At 45.7% G+C, this 21,833-nt stretch overlaps 2 protein-coding genes and 1 pseudogene across 4 annotated transcripts in view; 2 read left to right on the top strand and 1 right to left on the bottom strand.

The window, feature by feature from the left end:
- The first annotated feature begins 238 nt into the window (after positions 1 to 238).
- Positions 239 to 4,300, top strand: LOC115136297 (transcription factor SOX-30-like; annotated as a pseudogene).
- Positions 4,301 to 5,037: 737 nt separating this feature from the next.
- Positions 5,038 to 20,877, top strand: tcerg1b (transcription elongation regulator 1b (CA150)). 2 transcript variants are annotated; one of them, XM_065023910.1, is made up of 21 exons: positions 5,038 to 5,117; positions 5,846 to 6,071; positions 6,239 to 6,391; positions 6,705 to 6,960; positions 7,157 to 7,420; positions 8,607 to 8,669; positions 10,881 to 11,075; positions 11,189 to 11,295; positions 11,414 to 11,499; positions 11,801 to 11,964; positions 12,042 to 12,117; positions 13,033 to 13,171; positions 14,320 to 14,409; positions 14,617 to 14,735; positions 17,886 to 18,036; positions 18,200 to 18,364; positions 18,589 to 18,771; positions 19,038 to 19,217; positions 19,429 to 19,512; positions 19,795 to 19,895; positions 20,124 to 20,877. In XM_065023910.1, exons 1-21 carry the CDS (start codon positions 5,071 to 5,073, stop codon positions 20,323 to 20,325), a joined length of 3,051 nt encoding a protein of 1,016 aa, XP_064879982.1. In that variant the 5' UTR covers positions 5,038 to 5,070; the 3' UTR covers positions 20,326 to 20,877. The 2 variants fall into 2 exon arrangements, with proteins under 2 accessions (XP_064879982.1, XP_064879983.1); XM_065023911.1 differs by lacking the exon at positions 8,607 to 8,669.
- LOC115136218 (serine/threonine-protein phosphatase 2A 55 kDa regulatory subunit B beta isoform) overlaps positions 20,869 to 21,833 on the bottom strand; it is a 172,052-nt gene continuing 171,087 nt past the window's right edge. For both annotated transcript variants that reach the window (XM_065023912.1, XM_029671794.2), the window contains exon 9: positions 20,869 to 21,743. In XM_065023912.1, coding sequence (XP_064879984.1) covers positions 21,464 to 21,743 — 280 coding nt within the window. In that variant the 3' untranslated portion in view covers positions 20,869 to 21,463. The remainder of the gene's footprint in view (positions 21,744 to 21,833) is intronic.

Raw genomic sequence — 21,833 nt, 5'->3', positions numbered from 1 at the left:
GTAAAGAGAAGTTCCTTTCAATGCCAAACAATTATTTATTTATGACAAATCCCACCCAATTGTTGTGGTTTTTAACAATGCTGCTCGCACAACAATTGAAATTGTTCCCAAACATTCCATGACGATTTGTTTATTGATTGTAACAACCAACAATCAATCAGTAGTTTTTTTGGGGGGGGGTTGATGTCTGTCCAAAGGTTTTCTCTCAAATTGAGCCAGCTTGCTAATATTTGCAACAATGGATAAGCATTCCAAGCGAAGAGCTCAAATTATATTCAAGAAAAGTGAACAAAGTAAACACAAAGATGACAGTAAGAAAAATGCCAATGAAAGAGAGGACCCTGCATCTTCAGCAGTGAAGCATGGAGGTGGTGGGGAACAGAAGAGACCGATGGGTAGGCCTAAAGGCTGTGGCAGTTCTGGAAATAGTTACGCGGTTCCGGTCAGGCCTAAAGGCTGTGGAAGTTCTGGAAATAGTTACGCAGTTCCGGTCAGGCCTAAAGTTATTTCCAAAGCTGATAACTGTGGTGGTAGTGATGGGTATCTAATGCCCACAAGTCCAACACACCTCAAGGTCGACCAGTTACATTTGAAAAGGAGAGGGCATCATCATCATCATCATCATCATCAGCCAGTAAACAGAGTAAAGCCAAATCTGATCATCCCGTGAACTCTCAAGTGCAGGTCATCAAGGGGAAGATCCTCACACCAGCTCCAGGTCAGGCCAAGGTAAAAGTTGTTTGAGAACCAACGCCGCATCGTCAAGGATGTCCACCTGCAGCTCCCACTATAGACTTTTCCAAACCGATCCATGTTGTTCACGAAAATGGGACGACCTTCACAGTATTGGATGGTAAAGCCATAACGCTCAGTAAAGTTCCACATCCACCAGCTGTTCATGTGAGTGGTCCACCACCTCCAGTAAAGGTGAACACTAGAGGGATGAATCTCACCATGTCAACAGCAGACGCAAGTATGAGTACGAGCTTACCTAAATTATACATACGGATGTTTTATACTTTTCAGCACATCATTTTCACCTAATTGAGTTCATTCACAAACCAATAAACTATGTGAACATTTTCCTTCTAGAAAATCTGGAAGTAACATGGAGAACGGACAGAAATGGCTATATCAAGAGGCCTATGAATGTGTTCATGGTCTGGGCGAGAGTCCACAGGCCTGTCCAAGTCCAACCCAACAGCCAACAATGCAGACGTCAGTGTGCAGCTAGGAGCAGAGTGGAGCAGGCCTATGAATGTGTTCATGGTCTGGGCGAGAGTCCACAGGCCTGTCCAAGTCCAACCCAACAGCCAACAATGCAGACGTCAGTGTGCAGCTAGGAGCAGAGTGGAGCAGGCCTATGAATGTGTTCATGGTCTGGGCGAGAGTCCACAGGCCTGTCCAAGTCCAACCCAACAGCCAACAATGCAGACGTCAGTGTGCAGCTAGGAGCAGAGTGGAGCAGGCCTATGAATGTGTTCATGGTCTGGGCGAGAGTCCACAGGCCTGTCCAAGTCCAACCCAACAGCCAACAATGCAGACGTCAGTGTGCAGCTAGGAGCAGAGTGGAGCAGGCCTATGAATGTGTTCATGGTCTGGGCGAGAGTCCACAGGCCTGTCCAAGTCCAACCCAACAGCCAACAATGCAGACGTCAGTGTGCAGCTAGGAGCAGAGTGGAGCAGGCCTATGAATGTGTTCATGGTCTGGGTGAGAGTCCACAGGCCTGTCCAAGTCCAACCCAACAGCCAACAATGCAGACGTCAGTGTGCAGCTAGGAGCAGAGTGGAGCAGGCCTATGAATGTGTTCATGGTCTGGGTGAGAGTCCACAGGCCTGTCCAAGTCCAACCCAACAGCCAACAATGCAGACGTCAGTGTGCAGCTAGGAGCAGAGTGGAGCAGGCCTATGAATGTGTTCATGGTCTGGGTGAGAGTCCACATGCCTGTCCAAGTCCAACCCAACAGCCAACAATGCAGACGTCATTGTGCAGCTAGGAGCAGAGTGGAGCAGGCTCACTGAGGAAGAGAAGAGGCCCTACTATGAGAAAGCACGTCAACATAGCCCAGGCTGTCTACTTACTCACACCATTCAAGTCCATTTAAACATGTATAATTATTGTTTCATATATTTATCATATTTCAAAATTCATATAACTAACCTTTACTTGCATCTCAATTGTGTATTCAAAATCTTCACCCATAATCATCACAGGTTGGATCTATCAGCTCAGACCTGGAAAAAGAAAGTGTTACGCTTCTGTGATGTTCTTCACCCTTCAACGGTCCTGCTGCTCTGCAGGGACAAGTGTTCCTGGGGGCGTAGTCTTGTCCCATGACCGTGATGACAATGGTCACCAATACACACCAGCTCCTCTTGCATACACACGGGCTGCAGATAAAGCAATAGCTCACTGTCTGGCTATCCCTCACCAGACACTTTCAGTTAGTGCACAAATATATAAAAACATAAACCTACAGATTTTAGTCTCTCCATACATCAAATACACAGACTACAAAAACACACTTTTATCAACATGACAAATCTAAAACTACAGTTCATGTTTTAATAGAGATGGATGGCATTATTTACAAAAAAAAACATTTTATTTAACTAGGCAAGCCAGTTGATAATATATTCTTATTTACAATAACGGCCTACCCCAGACGATGCTGGGCCAATTGTGCGCCGCCCTATGAGACTCCCAATCACGGACGGATGTGATACAGCCTGGATTTGAACCAGAGACTGTAGTCACACCTCTTGCACTGAGATGCAGTGCTTTAGACCACTGCGCCACTCAGGAGCCACAGTATCTGCTATAACAGTAAACTGGAATAATACATTGCAGTATGAAGCTTAATACAGTAGTTGTTTTGGTTTGGTCTTTGCCCAGGCTCTAATGTCCAGGGTGATGCAGCAGCAGCCTCTCAGAGTACCAGTCTCCATATTCTCCCAGACTACTGCCTGCCCACATCCCCACCCAACAGTCACTACCTCTGGTGGTAAGCCTGGAGAACGCAAGCGTGAAGCCAGACACTCTGGCAGCAACCTTGAAGAAGCTCTTAAACCCAGGAAAATCAGCAGTCAACAGGCATACTACAATTCTGCCAGTGTGATTCCCTCTACAATCATGCCATCCAGCACCAGATGTCTCCAAATACCCTGTTTTACCCAGACATGTAATCCTCCATCTCCCATGCCACATCCGGTGGGCCTCTTCCCCACCCCTCGCTTCCCATTTGCTCCGCCCTACTTCATGTCTGGACCCCAGTTTATCCACCAGGGTAAGCAATGCATGCTGTTTCATGTTGAATACCAATTAAGTACTACAGTATGTAAGTATGCTGTTTGATGTTTTATAATTGTGCAGGTTAGTGGTGAAAATGGAACTATGGTCATTTGAAACGCCATCATCCCGAGATTGTCTTTTTTTCCATATTATACCCTTACCCACACTCCCATACTCCATACTCCCATACTCCATACTCCCTTACTCCCATACTCCCTACTCCATACTCCCTACTCCCTACTCCCATACTCCCATACTCCCATACTCCATACTCCCATACTCCATACTCCCATACTCCATACTCCACACTCCCATACTCCACACTCCCATACTCCATACTCCATACTCCCATACTCCATACTCCCATACTCCATACTCCCATACTCCACACTCCCATAATCCGTTACTCCCATACTCCACACTCCCATACTCCATACTCCGTACTCCCATACTCCGTACTCCATACTCCAATACTCCATACTCCCATACTCCACACACCCATACTCCCATACTCCACACTCTATACTCCCATACTCCACACTCCCGTACTCCCATACTCCGTACTCCCATACTCCGTACTCCATACTCCAATGCTCCATACTCCACACTCCCATACTCCATACTCCCATACTCCAATACTCCACACTCCCATACTCCCATACTCCATACTCCCACACTCCCATACTCCTACCCAGGTCTCCAACCCCATGATTAATCCTATGTCTAATCCGGACTACCCCTATGAGGACAACTACCATCAGCATGAGTCCACGTTCTCCCTTCCCAACAGAGACTAACCATTTCGGCAGAGGGGGTGGGGGGGGCAAGAGATGTCAAGGTCAAGGGTAGACCCCCACTACCTCTGAGCTCCTGGGTTAGGCCCCACCACTGGATGTGCATGACCTGGAGAACGTCTTCACCAATTCTGCGCCAGAGAACCCTGCCAGTGTCTAAGAGGTCCGAGTCACCGACGACGAGGACGGGGAAGACGTGATGAGAATTTTCTAGGGTCAAACCGAAGTGACATCCTTTAGTAAAATCCATGATAGAGACGATTTGTTGATTCAGTGAATCAGTAGTTTGTGTTGTATATAAACACCAAATAAAGTGTTGATCTAAAAATGTATTAATAGTTACTGTTATTCTGAAGTCATTTGTTTTTAAAGATGAATACTGTTTTATGAGATCGATACTGGTACATATTGCAGTATTTTTAAGGTGTTTGATAGGAAGTCTATTTATTTATGTATTTTTTGTTCTACAAATACCTAGTTTATAAGGAGAAGGGGGTGCTTTGCAGGTTTTATGCAGACTGAAAGTCCAGGCATAGACATAGGTACTACTGGCCTATTCAGAGTACTGTGCTCTTTGTATAGAAATCAGATACAAATGCCGATGAACCAATAATACATGCGGAGTGGCCATTTTTACACAAGTACTGCAAATACTGTACATCCAACGTTGTTAATAACTTGCATGTAACTATGGAATTATGTATTTTTCTTAGTAAATGTAAATTAGGTTGTGGTACAGTTGCCTGTCTGGCCATCTGTTTTGAAATTGTTATCCATCAATAGTTAGGAAAGTCCTAACTGAACAAAGACATCACAGTTGGCTGGACGGAGAGCCCCCTGGGCAGACGATGGCGACTATTTTGTCATCCAATCAGATTTTCTAAACGACGGGCGTATAGTGTGATCGATGCGCCATTTGGCCAATGTTGTGTAAAAGTTTGTGTGCGGAGGCGTTTCCAGGAAGAGTCGTTTCATTTTTCTGTAATGGCGGACCACGGAGACGGTGAAAGTATTGTGTTTAACGACAACAGGTGAGGTGATCGCGAATAAGGCCAAGTGAAACATATTTTTCCAGAAGTACTGTTTTCTACGGTTGTTAGCTAGTTTGACATGAATGTGAACATGTCCTCACAATGTCTGATTTGTTACATGCGCTGCAGATTAGTAGTGTATTCAGTGTGGCCACGCTAGCAGCTAACATCATTAGCTAGACTCCCTCCCGACTCGTGGATTTACCTAAACTATGATGCTATTTAGCTAGCTGCGCGTCTATTTAAATTGCATAACATTAGCAGCCTATCTAGTTATCGTAACTAACGTTACATTAGGTAGCTAACTAACTAGTGTACACATTCGCTAGCTACCCCCACTGTGTTGATGTGCGTTTTACCAGTACACATTTGCTAGCTACGGTTAGTGTGTTCATGTGGGTATTAGCAGTTTATGTAGGTAGCTAGCTAAAGTTAGTCAGTGAGACTGTCAAATTTAACTTAACTTAGGATCATAACTTGATGGCATCGTTTGATCCCAACAAGTGATGTATAGCTAGTTAGACTGTAACACAATTTAGCTAGCTAACGTTAGCCTGATAACAACGAATCATGATTTTGTGTGGGGTCACTAACGTTATCCCGTGTTGCAAACAATCAGCTGGGAAAGGGGAAGATAGCAAGCGAGTAGATATAGCAACTCGATGTTGTGTAGTTCGATCGTTATTTTGATTTGGTTCATGAGTCAGGTCCATTTGTTTTGTTTCTAGGATGGCGCAGCAGCAGACGCTGCGTTTCCGCGGCCCTGCTCCTCCTCCGACCCCAGTGATGCGTGGTCCACCCCCACTGCTCAGACCCCCACCTCCCCCCTTCGGTATGATGAGAGGGCCTCCACCACGAGGGCCACTGTTTGGGCGTCCGCCGTTTGACCCCAGCATGCCACCCATACCCCCACCAGGAGGCATGCCCCCACCACTCGGACCCCCTCACCTACAGGTAGACCAGTCAGAGATGAAAGGAATAATTTCTGCCATTGGCTCCATCCATCTTTTCTATAGAATGTGACTGTTACACATTTGGTTTGTCAGAGGTATGAATGCATTGAGAGCCTGAAAATCTTAGACTGCATTGCAAGTATTAAAGGCTTGATATTTGTATTTCAGAGACCTCCTTTTATGCCCCCGCCGATGGGCAGCATGCCCCCGCCCCCAGGGATGCTATTTCCCCCTGGGATGCCCCCAGTCCCTGCTGCTGGAGCTCATACTCTGCCCCCTACTGATGAGATCTGGGTGGAGAACAAGACACCTGAGGGAAAGGTAGAGAATGGCCTCTTACTTAAAGGAAAGATTGACCCATTTGAATGTTTGTTTTTGTGCATCTTTGAGTGATTTCATGTTTTCATGTGTATTGGAGCTATTGCCGTTCAAGCAAGCAGCAATACAGCCGGTATGTCTAGTTTTGCATCCCGGCTGTATTTCTGCCTGCTTGAACGGCCAATAGATGAGCATCACTTAGAGATGCACAGGAACTATATAACATTCACAATGGGTAAATTTTTCCTTTAATTGAGATGTTATGGTAGTTCTCTATTAGAACCTATCTGAATGAATATTTTCTTGTTTCCCCCAGGCGTACTACTACAACGCCAGGACTCGAGAGTCAGCCTGGAGCAAACCTGAAGGGGTAAAGGTGATCCAGCAGTCAGAACTCAACCCTATGATGGTGACCCCGGCTGGAACAGGAGCCTCCTCCAATAGCAGCACTGCAGCCAGCACTACAGCTGCCACACCCTCTCCAGTGTCCACACAGGCACCTTCCCAGTCTCATACCATGAGTACCAGCCCAGACACCAACACCACCTCTTCTTTGTCCCAGACCATCACTAGTGAGTACAGCTCTGGGAAAGGGAAATCTGGATTTTGTTTTAGTTCTCTGGACAGGTGTGATGGTTAGAATTCTTCTTAGTATGACAAAAGAAGACTGATTTAGTGAAGTTGGAAATGAGTAGTTTTCTGCTTGTCTATTGTTAGTTTTACTGTATGTCCAGACTGTGGTGTAACACTCTGCTGGTCTTTGTCCAGCTTCTGCTGCTACAGATCTGCAGCCTGTGGCCTCCGTCCCCTCGAGTGTGGGAGTGACCCCGATGGCAGTGGTCAGTGTAACCACAGTGCCATCCTCAGTGACACCAGTCCAGACTATGTCCCTGTTGCCCCAAAGTCTCCCGACTGGCCTGCCCCACCACACCATGTCCCAGCCTCACACCACAGCCACTATCCCAGGCTTCCCCCCAGGGGTCATGCACCCCTTCAGGGTGCCTCTACCAGGCATGCATATCCCACTGCCCGGTAAGACATGGTCTGCTCTCTCCTCATCCCAAACCTCTCTACCTCCCTTAACATTACTGACACTCCACCCCTTTCCATACTGTCATTAGTCATCTCTTCATTTGTTTGTCATCTTAACGTTAGGCCTTATTTTTATTCCTGTACATTTTATATTTTAGTCATTTTAGCAGACACTCTTATCCAGAGCGACTTACAGTAGTGAGTGCATTCAGTTTAATCTATTAAAAGTAATAGATTAAACTAATAATTGTGGAGGTAGAATGGTTTCGGTCATGGTTGGAGAGAGAAATAAGCAAATCAGAACTTGTATTTGTAGTTTTTTTTTCTTTTTCTTGAAACTTATTCCACACAACTCCACATTCAGCTGTTTGACATTTTGTTTGTTCTTGCACTGTAGTTATTGGAGAAACGAGTCACTTTTAGTCCTGTAGATAGATGGCAGCATTGCCCATGTTCAGAAAAGGGTCAGCTAGTTGTCTGGAGAAAACAAATGCAGGAGAAAATTCAAATGCCTTTGAGACAATGTCCTATGAAGAAATAGGGCGTTTTTGTTGACTCACTTTTTATTAATTTAAAGGTGCAATATGCAGAAAACTCTCCCGCCATTTCCTGGTTGCTAAAATTCTAATAGTTTGCCTAATTTCAGTTTGTGACAAAACAAGCAATGTATATTTCTGAGAGTCAATGTACCATCTAAACCGCTGTGAAATGTCTTTTCAACAACCCAAAATATTATCTTTTCAACTGTTTGAAACTGGTGGTGAAAACCGAAAGTAAAAGGTGCAAAAACCACACTTAAGAACGGGAAGCGTAGAAATAACACACACAGAACAGATCTACTGGTTTGACTTGCTTTCAATGAGAATTTTAGATCTATATCTCATATTTCTATGTGAATTTGGTTGGGTCATCCAAAAAGTTGCACATTGCAGCTTTAAATGTTTCGTAAAAAAAATATATATATATTTAATTTGAATTCAATACTCTGCACATCTACAAAACCTAATCAGCACTTTATTCATCCATCTAGTTGTTACCAGGAAGATAATACTACCTGTTGTTATCGAAGTTATAGTTGTTGTGGGCCTAGTTTTAATGTGTTGTTGAAATCTGTGTGATCTGCCTTGGCAGCTTGCACCTCTCTCCTCATGTGTCCAATACAATGCTTGCTTGTCCGTTCTTGCAGGTGTAGCAATGATGCAGATAGTAGGCGGTCCCTATATAAAGACAGTCTCCCCCAACCATAACGGTAATTCTTTCAAACATCTCCAGTCAGTATTCTGTTAGATGGCATGTTAGAGATTTGTTGTGAAAATTATGCTTATATTTTTTGGGCTCTTTTGGCATCGCAAACCATGCGGAGTATTACTGTTTATTTGTTTATTCAACATTGAGTTAGACATATTTTAGGACTTGTGTTAAATGCATTTTTTTAAAGAGGAGATTTGGGAAGGAGGCATTTTGGAATAGTGTTGATCAACCAATAGCTGTTTGTACAAAACCGCAATGTGGACTTGTCAGTACTGTCTCCGTTGTACTGTTTTTAGCTAGGTTACTTTTAGCAGGGTTTGATTTTTGAGTGGTAATTTAGTCACTGGTATATAGGTCCTTGTTTTGACAGGCAACACACCTATTTTAGGTTATTTTCCCTTTTTATTACAGGAAATTCACATTTGATTAATGTTGTATGGTCATTTGATAATAATTTTCTTCTTGTGGCATGCCTTGGTGTGTTTTTGTTAACATCTCAGTGGCTCAGTTTTTGATGTTACCTGTGTACTCATGGCTGAGAAGGCTCTATATTTACAATTCGAAAATTAGGTGTTGGAACTAAGACCTTTTTATATTTCAGGTGAATTCTTATGTCCTCTAAACTACATGCAGCGCATTCGGAAAGTATTCAGATCCCTTTACTTTTCCAAATGTTGTTACATTACAGCCTTAATCTAAAATGTATACAAAAACGGGTTTTCTGAAAATTTAGCAAGAAAAAAAAAAGATGGCACATTTACACATCATGCTACAAGCTTGTCACACCTGTATTTGGGGAGTTTCTCCCATTCTTCTCTGCAGATCCTCTCAAGCTCTGTCAGGTTGGATGGGAAGCGTTGCGACACAGCTATTTTCAGGTCTCTACAGAGATGTTCAATCGGGCTCAAGTCCGGGCTCCGGCTGGACTACTCAAGGACATTCAGAGACTTGTCCCGAAGCCAATCCTGTGTTGCCTTAGCTGTGTGCTTAGGGTCGTTGTCCTGTTGGAAGATGAACCTTTGCCCCAATCTGAGGTCTGGAGCAGGTTTTCATCAAGGATCTCACTACTTTACTCCGTTGATCTTACCCTCACGCCTGACTCGTCTCCCAGTCCTTGCCTCTGAAAAACATCCCCACAACATGATGCTGCCAGGTTTCTTCCAGACGTGACGCTTGGCATTCAGGCCAAAGAGTTCATTCTTGGTTTCATCAGACCAGAGAATCTTGTTTCTCATGGTCCGAGTGTCTTTAGGTGCCTTTTGGCACCTCCAATTGGGCTGTCGTGCCTTTTATGGAGGAGTGGCTTCCGTCTGGCCACTCTACCACAAAGGCCTGATTGGTGAAGTGCTGCAGAGATGGTTGTCCTTCTGGAAGATTCTCCCATCTCCACAGAGGAACTCTAGAACTCTGTCAGAGTGACCATCGGGTTCTTGGTGAACTCAGTTTGGCCAGGCGGACAGCTCTAGGAAGAGTCCTGGTGGTTCCAAACTTCTTCCATTTAAGAATGATGGAGGCCACTTTTCTTGGGGGTCTTCAATACTGAAGAAATGTTTTGGTACCCTTCCCCAGATCTGTGCCATGACACAGTCCTGTCTCGGAGCTCTACGGACAATTCCTTCGACCTCGTGGCTTGTTTCTTTGCTCTGACATGCACTGTCAGCTGTGGGACCTTATATAGACAGGTGTGTGCCTTTCCAAATCATGTCCAATCAATTGCATTTACCACAGGTGGACTCCAAGTTGTAGAAACATCTCAAGGATGATCAATGGTAACAGGATGCACCTGAGCTCAATTTCCAGTCTCATAACAGGGTCTGAATACTTGTAATATGTAAATAACGTAATTTGTAAACATTTCTTAATCTTTTCTTTTATATGGTATTGTGTGTAGATTGCAAACTATATGTATATTTAATACATTTTAGAATAAGACTGTAACGTAACAAAATGTGGAAAAAGTCAAGGGGTCTGAATACTTTCAGGATACTTTCAGGAGGCACTGTAAGTCCTCAGAACTTTTCAAGAATGAGTGACACAAGCTCTAGCAAAAGTGTCAATAACACGGCATCTATTACCTTTTGGACCCTTTTCCCCAAATGGAAGTAGATGCCCTACCCGCCCCCTGCTTTGTTTAGATGTGCAGTAGAATGGCTTTATCAGACAGGAGTGTGTCTTAACAACTATTCTGTGTGTATTTGACCTTCCACAGGTATGCTGCCTGGCATGGGCCCTCCTCTTGTTCCCATGATGCACCACCCTCAGTTGGCCCTGGCGGCGCCTGCCTTGTCAGGCCTCCAGTTCCCAGAGTGGTCCGAGTACAAAACGGCCGACGGGAAAACCTACTACTACAACAACCGCACACTGGAGTCCACCTGGGACAAACCCCAGGAACTGCGGGAGAAAGGTTGATCTACTTAAAACTTTGGATTTCTCCAACCAGCTAGCATTCATGCTCCACTGGTTAAGTGAGATTTTAGATGTTGCATATCTAATGTGTGAATTTTTCCTCTCCTGTAGAGAAAGAGGCAGAGAAGGCCAAAGAGAGACAGCAGGCCCTGGAGGAGGAGGCTATGGAGATGGAGGATGAACAGCCTAAAATAGAGCTCCCCAAGGAGGTGAAGGAGGTGAGAGGAAAACTGGAGCCATCTACTAGTCACATCATTCTGGCCTGCATTTGATCATTTCAAACGGTGTGTTATTGTCATCTACCTTGATAAAAGTTGTATTCCTTTCATTGAGCAGGTGAAGGAGGAGGAGATGACTGAAGAGGAGAAAGCAGCACAGAAGGCCAAGCCTGTGGCCACTAACCCAATACCTGGCACTCCCTGGTATGTAACAGAAAGCCCGTGGCCACTAACCCAATACCTGGCACTCCCTGGTATGTAACAGAAAGCCAGTGGCCACTAACCCAATACCTGGCACTCCCTGGTATGTAACAGAAAGCCCGTGGCCACTAACCCAATACCTGCCACTCCCTGGTATGTAACAGAAAGCCCGTGGCCACTAACCCAATACCTGGCACTCCCTGGCATGTGCCACTGATGGTAACAGAGCTATGTGCTGTTGTCTGGAGGCTGAACTTGCATCAGTCACACGTCCTGGTGCCCTATTGAACTTGTGTGTGTTTAGGTGTATTGTGTGGACCGGTGACGAGCGGGTGTTCTACTACAACCCCACCACGCGTCTCTCCATGTGGGACCGGCCAGAGGAGCTGGTGGGACGGGCCGACGTTGACAAGAACATCCAGGAACCACCTCATAAGAGAGGCTTGGAGGACGCCACCAGGAAGCTGGGTACGACCACACACAGGCACACTCATCCTGCCTCTGTAGGTGTTCATGACGATGGCCTCATCACTTCTCTCCCTCAGGAATCAGCAAAGAGGAGCTGGAGCAGGCAGCAGAGGAAGCTCTGGAAGATGAGCCTGTGAAGGCCAAGAAGAGGAAGTAAGTCCCCAGTCCTCTCCACCTAAGGGCCCAGCACACTTTACTAGGGGCCAGTAACAGCATGACGAGGCACTCAGTCATTCTTCATCGTCTGAACAGATTAAACAGAATGTACAAATTGAAATCAACCCATGATGTACTCTGGATAAAAAATATCTCAATTCTTAGTTTAAGGTTTAGTTGGGGTGTTTGGTCGCGAACCCTAAATTGCTTGATTTTTGTATTTTTCTCTGGGGGTGGAGGGACTAACTCTGTGGGGGGTAGTTTTTAACCCAGCTTGTACTGACTTAGTAAAGCCTATGATGTCTTCACTGGTTCTGTTGAAGTGGTCAATCGATGGTCACTGTCCAGGTTACCCAATCAGTCACTGTTTCCCCATCAGTGCCCTCCAAGCCTGCCTCTCCCGCTACCCTAAACACTGCTCCCGTTGCACAAGAGACTATTTTTCAGGGAAAAGGCCTGTAGAACACATGGTGATGCCAACATGGGCCTCCAAGGTAACCACCTTGCTTGACCTTCTTCTAGAACTACTGCTTTAGGAACCCCAATGAGCAAATGAAGACGTTCCCCGCCCCGTCTCGCCATAGCTATATCTGATAACGGAACACTGAATACAAATCCAAGGCCGTGAATATCAGTGGTCAGGTATTTGACAAATCCTCCCCCTCTCAATCTTTAAAAGCTGTAGGACCTGTGCAACACCCAACTTGTATCATTTGGAGTCCACTCATTTGGTAGAGATGGCTGATAATTGATCAGTCAAGTATAGCAGAACACCTGGGTAGAGAACATAGAAGAACATACTGTATCATTTCCCCAATTGAAGAAGTAAAGTTGCACCCCAGGCCAGCCCCCCCCGGTCTATCACTAACCCTCCCCTGTGCCTGGGTCTTGATGTCTTCCCTCTGCTTGCAGGAAGGAGGAAGTGATGAAAGAGGCGGACTCTGAGAAAGAGGCAGCCATGGAGGCAGAGCTGAAGGCGGCCCGAGAGCGGGCCATCGTGCCCCTGGAGAAGCGCATGACACAGTTCAGGGACATGCTGCTGAAGAGAGGGGTAAAACACTTCAATCCAACGCAATACTGTAACGTTAGACACATTAATCTGAATGGAAGCCCACCAAGGTACACTCTTAAGTTAATTCTCCTTGTCTTTGGTATTTTATTTATGTTCTTCCTGACTCTATCCTTGACTTCTATCTTATGCCTAGTTGATTGACAAGTACATTTCTGCTTATGTTTTGGTAATAGTTCAAAAAGTACATTCATAAAAGTTAAACATGTTATGTACATATCTATAATAGTGTTGAATTGTAATGATAGACTAAGAATTTAACATTTCACTATTCTTTGTAGGGAAGAAATAATTTGATATCTATTTATTGTACATAATGGTGACTTTCTTTGAAAATGACATGCACATGCTGTACTGGATCAGTGTTCGGTTTTTCCAATACATTCATCAGATCTATATGTCTTCAGGACTACTCTGCCAATGGCGGGGTCGTCCTTGACAAACTGGCATGCAGAGTAGATAATAGCTTGATGTCATTATGTTGTCATCTCCTCTGATTTGGGATCAGATTTCAGAGTAGATAATGTCATTGTGTTGTCATCTCCTCTGATTTGGGATCAGATTTCAGAGTAGATAATGTCATTGTGTTGTCATCTCCTCTGATTTGGGATCAGATTTCAGAGTAGATGATGTCATTGTGTTGTCATCTCCTCTGATCTGGGATCAGATTTCATGTGTTCAGCTTCCTGTTTCTGTATTACATGAATGATGTATCAACTATCCTAGAAAGAGTTGTTCAGAACCAAAACAGGCATATTGCAACTCTGACGCATCCAAAGCAGAGTTTTTAAAAAACAACTAATTGGATTGTAAAATGTATTAAACTTCCCCAGCAGGGGAGTTATTGGTGCTGCTGTCTGGAGCCTTTTCCAACAGCACCACCAGGCGTGATGCAGGCCTTTATGGCACATTGCTCTGCTGTCATTGTATTGTTCCTTTGGGTGTCATTAGTTTCAGGAGTAAAACGTGACTCATTCCTTTTAGATTTGAGGGGGATTGATTGGGCCGACGGGGGATTGTTTTCCCTCGAAGGAAATCAATTTGACTGATGACTGAAAGTGTTATGTGAATGTTGTTGAAGCCCACCTTGATTGGCCTGGTCTCACGCCCTCTAAACCCCGCGCCCACAGGTCTCAGCGTTCTCTACGTGGGAGAAAGAGCTGCACAAGATAGTTTTTGATCCGCGATACCTGCTGCTTAACCCTAAAGAGAGAAAGCAGGTATTGTACACTAACAGAACTCATTTATCAATTTAGATTTGATTTGTTTCCATATTCAGTCATATTATGATATGAGCTGTTTCCCCCAATGGGGGAAAGGTCAGAGCTCTACAATCAGGTAATATATGTATTTCCCAAGGGGTTATCTGTCAGTTGTGTGTTTATTTATGCTAACTGTTGTTCCATGTGTCTGCTGGTCTTGTGCAGGTGTTTGACCAGTATGTGAAGACCCGAGCTGAGGAGGAGAGGAAAGAGAAGAAGAATAAACTGATGCAGTCTAAGGATGAGTTCAGGAAGATGATGGAGGAGGCCAAGCTCACAGCCAGGTCAGACCTCATTACAAACACTAGTTAATACGGTACCAGGTACCAGCCAGGTCAGACCTCACTACAACCACTAGTTAATACGGTACCAGCCAGGTCAGACCTCATTACAAACACTAGTTAATACAAACACTAGTTAATATGGTACCAGGTACCAGCCAGGTCAGACCTCATTACAAACACTAGTAACCACTAGTTACAAACACTAGTTAATACGGTACCAGCCAGGTCAGACCTCACTACAACCACTAGCCAGGTCAGACCTAACAAACACTAGTTAATAGGTACCAGCCAGGTCAGACCTCACAAACTCTACAACCACTAGACCTCATACAAACTCTACGGTACCAGTTAATACGGTACCAGCCAGTCAGACCTCACTATAACCACTAGTTAATACGGTACCAGACCTCACTATAAACACTAGTACCAGCCAGGTCAGACCTCACTACAACCACTAGTTAACCCAGCCAGGTCAGACCTCATTACAAACACTAGTTAATACGGTACCAGGTACCAGCCAGGTCAGACCTCACTACAACCACTAGTTAATACGGTACCAGTTAATACGGTACCAGCCAGGTCAGACCTCACTATAACCACTAGTTAATACTACCAAGGTCCACTAGTTAATACGGTACCAGCCAGGTCAGACCTCATTACAAACTCTAGTTAATACGGTACCAGCCAGGTCAGACCTCACTACAACCACTAGTTAATACGGTACCAGGTACCAGCCAGGTCAGACCTCATTACAAACACTAGTTAATACGGTACCAGCCAGGTCAGACCTCATTACAAACACTAGTTAATACAGTACCAGCCAGGTCAGACCTCACTACAACCACTAGTTAATACGGTACCAGCCAGGTCAGACCTCACTACAAACACTAGTCACTACAAACACTAGTTAATACGGTACCAGGTACCAGCCAGGTCAGACCTCACTACAAACACTAGTTAATACGGTACCAGCCAGGTCAGACCTCATTACAAACACTAGTTAATACGGTACCAGCCAGGTCAGACCTCACTACAAACACTAGTTAATACGGTACCAGCCAGGTCAGACCTCACTACAAACACTAGTTAATACGGTACCAGGTACCAGCCAGGTCAGACCTCACTACAAACACTAGTTAATACGGTACCAGGTACCAGCCAGGTCAGACCTCACTACAAACACTAGTTAATACGGTACCAGGTACCAGCCAGGTCAGACCTCACTACAAACACTAGTTAATACGGTACCAGCCAGGTCAGACCTCACTACAAACACTAGTTAATAGCCAGGTCAGACCATTACAAACACTAGTTAATACGGTACAGGTCAGACCTCACTACAAACACTACTACCAGCCAGGTCAGACCTCATTACAAACACTAGTTAATACGGTACCAGGTACCAGCCAGGTCAGACCTCACTAGCACTAGTTAATCAGACCTCCAGCCAGGTCAGACCTCAACAACACTAGTTAATACGGTACCAGTCAGGTCAGACCTCACTATAACCACTAGTTAATACGGTACCCAGCCAGGTCAGACCTCACTACAAACACTAGTTAATACGGTACCAGTCAGGTCAGACCTCACTATAAGCACTAGTTAATACGGTACCAGGTACCAGCCAGGTCAGACCTCACTACAAACACTAGTTAATACGGTACCAGTCAGGTCAGACCTCACTATAACCACTAGTTAATACGGTACCAGGTACCAGCCAGGTCAGACCTCACTACAACCACTAGTTAATACGGTACCAGTCAGGTCAGACCTCACTATAACCACTAGTTAATACGGTACCAGGTACCAGCCAGGTCAGACCTCACTACAAACACTGGTTAATACGGTACCAGGTACCAGCCAGGTCAGACCTCATTACAAACACTAGTTAATACGGTACCAGCCAGGTCAGACCTCAGCAGTACCAGCCAGGTCAGACCTCAGACCTCATACAAACACTAGTTAAGTACGGTACCAGGTACCAGCCAGGTCAGACCTCACTACAAACACTAGTTAATACGGTACCAGCCAGGTCAGACCTCAGCTATTACAAACACTAGTTAATACGGTACCAGCCAGGTCAGACCTCACTACAACCACTAGTTAATACGGTACCAGGGTACCAGCCAGGTCAGACCTCACTACAACCACTAGTTAATACGGTACCAGCCAGGTCAGACCTCACTACAAACACTAGTTAACCACTAGCCAGGTCAGACCTCACTACAAACACTAGTTAATACGGTACCAGCCAGGTCAGACACTACAAACACTAGTACCCAGTCAGGTCAGACCTCACTACAAACACTAGTTAATACGGTACCAGGTACCAGCCATGTCAGACCTCACTACAACCACTAGTTAATACGGTACCAGCCAGGTCAGACCCAGCCAGGTCACTACAAACCACTAGTTAATACGGTACGGTCACCAGCACAGGTCAGACCTCACTACAACCACTAGTTAATACGGTACCAGCCAGGTCAGACCTCATTACAAACACTAGTTAATACGGTACCAGGTACCAGCCAGGTCAGACCTCACTATAACCACTAGTTAATACGGTACCAGTCAGGTCAGACCTCACTATAACCACTAGTTAATACGGTACCAGCCAGGTCAGACCTCACTACAACCACTAGTTAATACGGTACCAGCCAGGTCAGACCTCATTACAAACACTAGTTAATACGGTACCAGGTACCAGCCAGGTCAGACCTCACTATAACCACTAGTTAATACGGTACCAGTCAGGTCAGACCTCACTACAACCACTAGTTAATACGGTACCAGGTACCAGCCAGGTCAGACCTCACTACAACCACTAGTTAATACGGTACCAGGTACCAGCCAGGTCAGACCTCACTACAACCACTAGTTAATACGGTACCAGCCAGGTGGTTTAGTTAATACGGTACCAGCCAGGTGGTTTAGTTAATACGGTACCAGCCAGGTGGTTTAGTTAATACGGTACCAGCCAGGTGGTTTAGTTAATACGGTACCAGCCAGGTGGTCTAGTTAATACGGTACCAGCCAGGTGGTCTAGTTAATACGGTACCAGGTACCAGCCAGGTGGTCTAGTTAATACGGTACCAGCCAGGTGGCTAGTGTCTCTCAGGGAACTAAGAGTTGCTGTGTTGTTTGTTTCAGGACAACGTTCAGTGAGTTTGCATCCAAGCACGCCAAGGACCCACGGTTCAAGGCCATAGAGAAGATGAAGGACCGGGAGGCCATCTTTATCGAGTTCATGACCGCTCTCAAGAAGAAAGAGAAGGAGGACTCCAAGAACAGAGGAGAGAAGGTGAGCGCTGGTCTGGAAACCTCCATGGCCACTGAAAACAGTAGCCTGAGGAACTGCTGGACAGGTAACTACATACCTGGATGGTGTGCTTAGTGAAGCCTGGAGACATTTGGAGTATCTGATCGTGTGTATGTCCCTATTGTAAACCTGGTCTCTGTCCCAGGTGAAGCAGGACTTCTTTGAGTTGCTTGGCGACCACCAGCTGGACGGAGGGCAGCGCTGGAGCAAGGTGAAGGACAGGCTGGAGGGAGACCCTCGCTACAAGGCGGTGGAGAGCTCCAACACCAGAGAGGAACTCTACAAGCAGTATGTGGACAAGCAGGCCAAGGTGGGAGGAACAGGATATTACATCAGAGGCTGCCCTTCCTGCTCATATACCCATTGACTCCAGCTTGTCATCTGACATTTAACCCAGCCCAATTCAGTGCCACAATCTTAGTATGTTTAGCCTCTTGGCGTGATGGGTGTCATGATGCCTGTAATGATTGCATGCCTCTGTGTATATGATGATGCTGCCAGAACATGTATTTGATGGTGTGTCTCTGCTGCCAGAACATGGACTCTGATAAGGAGAAGGAGATGGAGCGAGCAGCCAGGATAGAGGCCAGTCTGAGGGAGAGGGAGCGCGAGGTGCAGAAGGCCCGCTCTGAGCAGACCAAGGAGATCGACAGAGAGCGGGAGCAGCACAAGAGGGAGGAAGCCATCCAGCACTTCAGAGCCCTCATGTCAGACATGGTGAGCTCACACCATCCGCTGAAGTTGGTTTCCCCAATAAGGCACCGACAGGACTACATTTGTAGCTGAGAACTTAGGTGAACCAAACATTTATTTAGATTAAACCCAGTTTGATATGGCCACTGGAAGATCGTCTCAGCCGGGCAGATCAGAGACAAGACAGGAACCTTTGTTTTCAGATTGACCTTGTTAATGCCCAGACTTGTATTATGTGGATGAGGAACCATGTGCCAGGTCTTAATGCTGCTGGTGTGTGTTGTGATCAGGTGAGGTCGTCTGACGCGTCGTGGTCAGACACCCGCCGTAACCTGCGTAAGGACCACCGCTGGGAGTCCGCCTCTCTGTTGGAGAGAGACGAGAAGGAGAAACTGTTCAACGAACACGTTGAGGCGCTCTCCAAGAAGAAGAAGGAGAACTTCAGACAGCTACTGGACGAGACCGTCATGGTGAGAGACAACGTTTGGGCTGGGCTTACGCTCTCATTGCAGGGCACATATGTACACCAACACAGCTGCATTAAATGTAAACTCACCGCAGTCCATCTGTGTATTAACGTGTCACCATAAAGGTGGTACTGTAAACCTGCATGTCATTCAGATAAGAGTATTATCCTGTGACGGATGACTTGGTAGTGCTTTGATTGAGTGTTTGCCACAGATCACACTGACCACCACGTGGAAGGAGGTGAAGAAGATCATTAAAGAGGATCCTCGCTGTATCAAGTTCTCCAGTAGTGACAGAGTAAGACCTTTCTCTTTTACCTTGCTGTGTTCTACTGGTTGAGTCAGCCACACGTACTCTGTTCTACTGGTTGAGTCAGCCACCCACGTACTCTGTTCTACTGGTTGAGTCAGCCACCCATGTACTCTGTTCTACTGGTTGAGTCAGCCACCCATGTACTCTGTTCTACTGGTTGAGTCAGCCACCCATGTACTCTGTGGCCTACTGGTTGAGTCAGCCACCCATGTACTCTGTTAACACCAGGCAAAGACGCTGAGCGGTTAGTCTTCTTTTGGTTTGTAGAAAAAACAGAGGGAGTTTGAAGACTACATCAAAGACAAGTACATCACAGCCAAAGCTGACTTCAGAACGCTTCTGAAAGAGACCAAGTTCATCACGTACAGGTGAGTACAGCAACGGGCTGGATAAGTGACATTCTTTCATTGGTAGCTGGGTGAATATGTATCACAGGTTGGATCATTTTAATGGCATTTATTCTTGTGTAGATTAGGTGTACTTAAAGCTGGAGTTAAAAAAATAAAATAAAAATATTAGATCAATTGAGTCAGGAGGAGGTGCTATTGGTCCATCTGCATTACATCTGCACCCCCCCCATGTTGTCGTCCTCTCAGGTCGCGGAAGTTGCTCCAGGAGTCTGACCAGCACCTGAAGGATGTGGAGAAGGTTCTGCAGAATGACAAGCGTTACCTGGTGCTGGACTGTGTCCCGGATGAGAGGAGAAAACTCCTCATGTTCTACATTGAGGATCTGGACCGCCGGGGTCCCCCTCCTCCCCCCACTGCCTCGGAGCCAACACGCCGCTCCACCAAGTGACCACAGACTGCTAGAAACCCTGAGCATGAACCAGCCCTGCACCTATTCTAGTGCAGTATTAAACTGTAATGTCCTAATGCCTTGTGGTAAACCTGGAACATCCATCCCTGTATTTATTCAAGTATCAGTAGTGCAGAGCTCTGGCTCTCCTCTCCTGCCTACAGGGCCTGATGATGTGCCACTGCTCTGACCCCTGACATCTGACCTTTGGCTCAGCTGAGGTCAAAGGGATCGGCGTAGTAGTACATCTGCAGCCACCTATGACGTTAGACAACTGTAAATGATGAACTCTGCTGTTTCTGTGACTCAAGGCATTGCAGGCCTTAGTAACTGTTTTTAGGGTGTCGTTGACGTCGACCGACTCACAGTACAGTTGAATGTTAACGTTTCTTCTCAGTGGTTTCATTTTGATGCGTTGCTTTTTCTGTACATGTTTACTGGAATAAAGACAACTTTTCTTTTTTTAACAATGCAGTCCTGTGATATGTTAATAGTTAAATGTTTAAACTCAGGATCACTGAGCCCATAATAAAGACATGAATATTTAATGTACCTATTATTATTTTTTATTTGACATTTTGTAAAGTTCTTTAAAAAATTGGAACAAAAAGCTTGCTACATTGTTTTAGTCAATACTACCCGGTAACATCGCTTCCTCTGCATGTTTTAACCTTCATGAAGATAAATAAATAAATGAAACGGAAGGGGCAGGAGAGGTCAGAGGGCGTCAAGAGCACACCATCTCAGTAGTGTCTAGGCATGTCATCAGGGATGCAAAGGTTATGAGTTTGTAGAGCCAGTCTCTTCAGTTCATCTCCCCAAAGCAAAGCTTCTAAGGAACAAAAAAGTATCGTCCCTGCATTTATGTGCATAACCTTAAACTACAGCAACAACTTAAGAGGGTGAACATTTTTAAAATGGACAAACAAACATGTTGACAGCCATCGTTCTTCAGTGTTCTGGATGCAAGTCTGAGATGGAGCGAAAGAAGAGAACTGCAAAGCTGTCAGTGTCTCTTCACAAGTTGCAGTGCGGCCAGAGATTCCCAGCCTTGCGGCCCCTCTCCCAGGTGAGTGTGATCAGCCAGTCAGGGGGCGCTATGCTGGTCTGTGTTGCTCTCCATCCATCCATCCATCCATTAGTTGACCTTGTCTTGGAATATGTAGAGGTTGTTGGTGGCGGCCACAGCGATGATGTTCTCAGAGGGGTGCCAGGCGCTGTGCAGGATCTTCTTGCTGAAGTCCAGGCTGTCCACGCTGATCTCGTCCTTGCGTCTCTTGCCCCCTACACACACCTTCCTGGGCTTCAGGATGGCCCGGGGCTTGCTGTTCTCCCTCGATGCCTCCAGGGTCACGTCACGCTTGGTGTTGCGGTCGAACATGCGGAAGAAGTTGTTGTACGAGCCGGTCATGATCACACTGCGGAGAGAAGGGAGGGGGGGACACACATCAATCTCATTTATCTCAATGTGATTTTCTGGACTTTTTTCCCTCATTTTGTCTGTCATA

This window comes from Oncorhynchus nerka, linkage group LG10 (assembly GCF_034236695.1).
Source record: "Oncorhynchus nerka isolate Pitt River linkage group LG10, Oner_Uvic_2.0, whole genome shotgun sequence".
NCBI lineage: Eukaryota > Metazoa > Chordata > Actinopteri > Salmoniformes > Salmonidae > Oncorhynchus > Oncorhynchus nerka.
Note: the sequence above shows the minus strand (reverse complement) of the source record. Positions and strands in the feature narration are given on the sequence as shown.

What these genes read in the sequence shown, in the direction of transcription:
- tcerg1b (XM_065023910.1), top strand. Translation starts at nt 5,071, where the DNA reads ATGGCGGACCACGGAGACGGTGAAAGTATTGTGTTTAACGACAACAG. An exon ending in TCGGACCCCCTCACCTACAG is followed by an intron (nt 6,072 to 6,238) that starts GTAGACCAGTCA and finishes TTTGTATTTCAG; the next exon opens with AGACCTCCTTTTATGCCCCC. An exon ending in AGTCTCCCCCAACCATAACG is followed by an intron (nt 8,670 to 10,880) that starts GTAATTCTTTCA and finishes GACCTTCCACAG; the next exon opens with GTATGCTGCCTGGCATGGGC.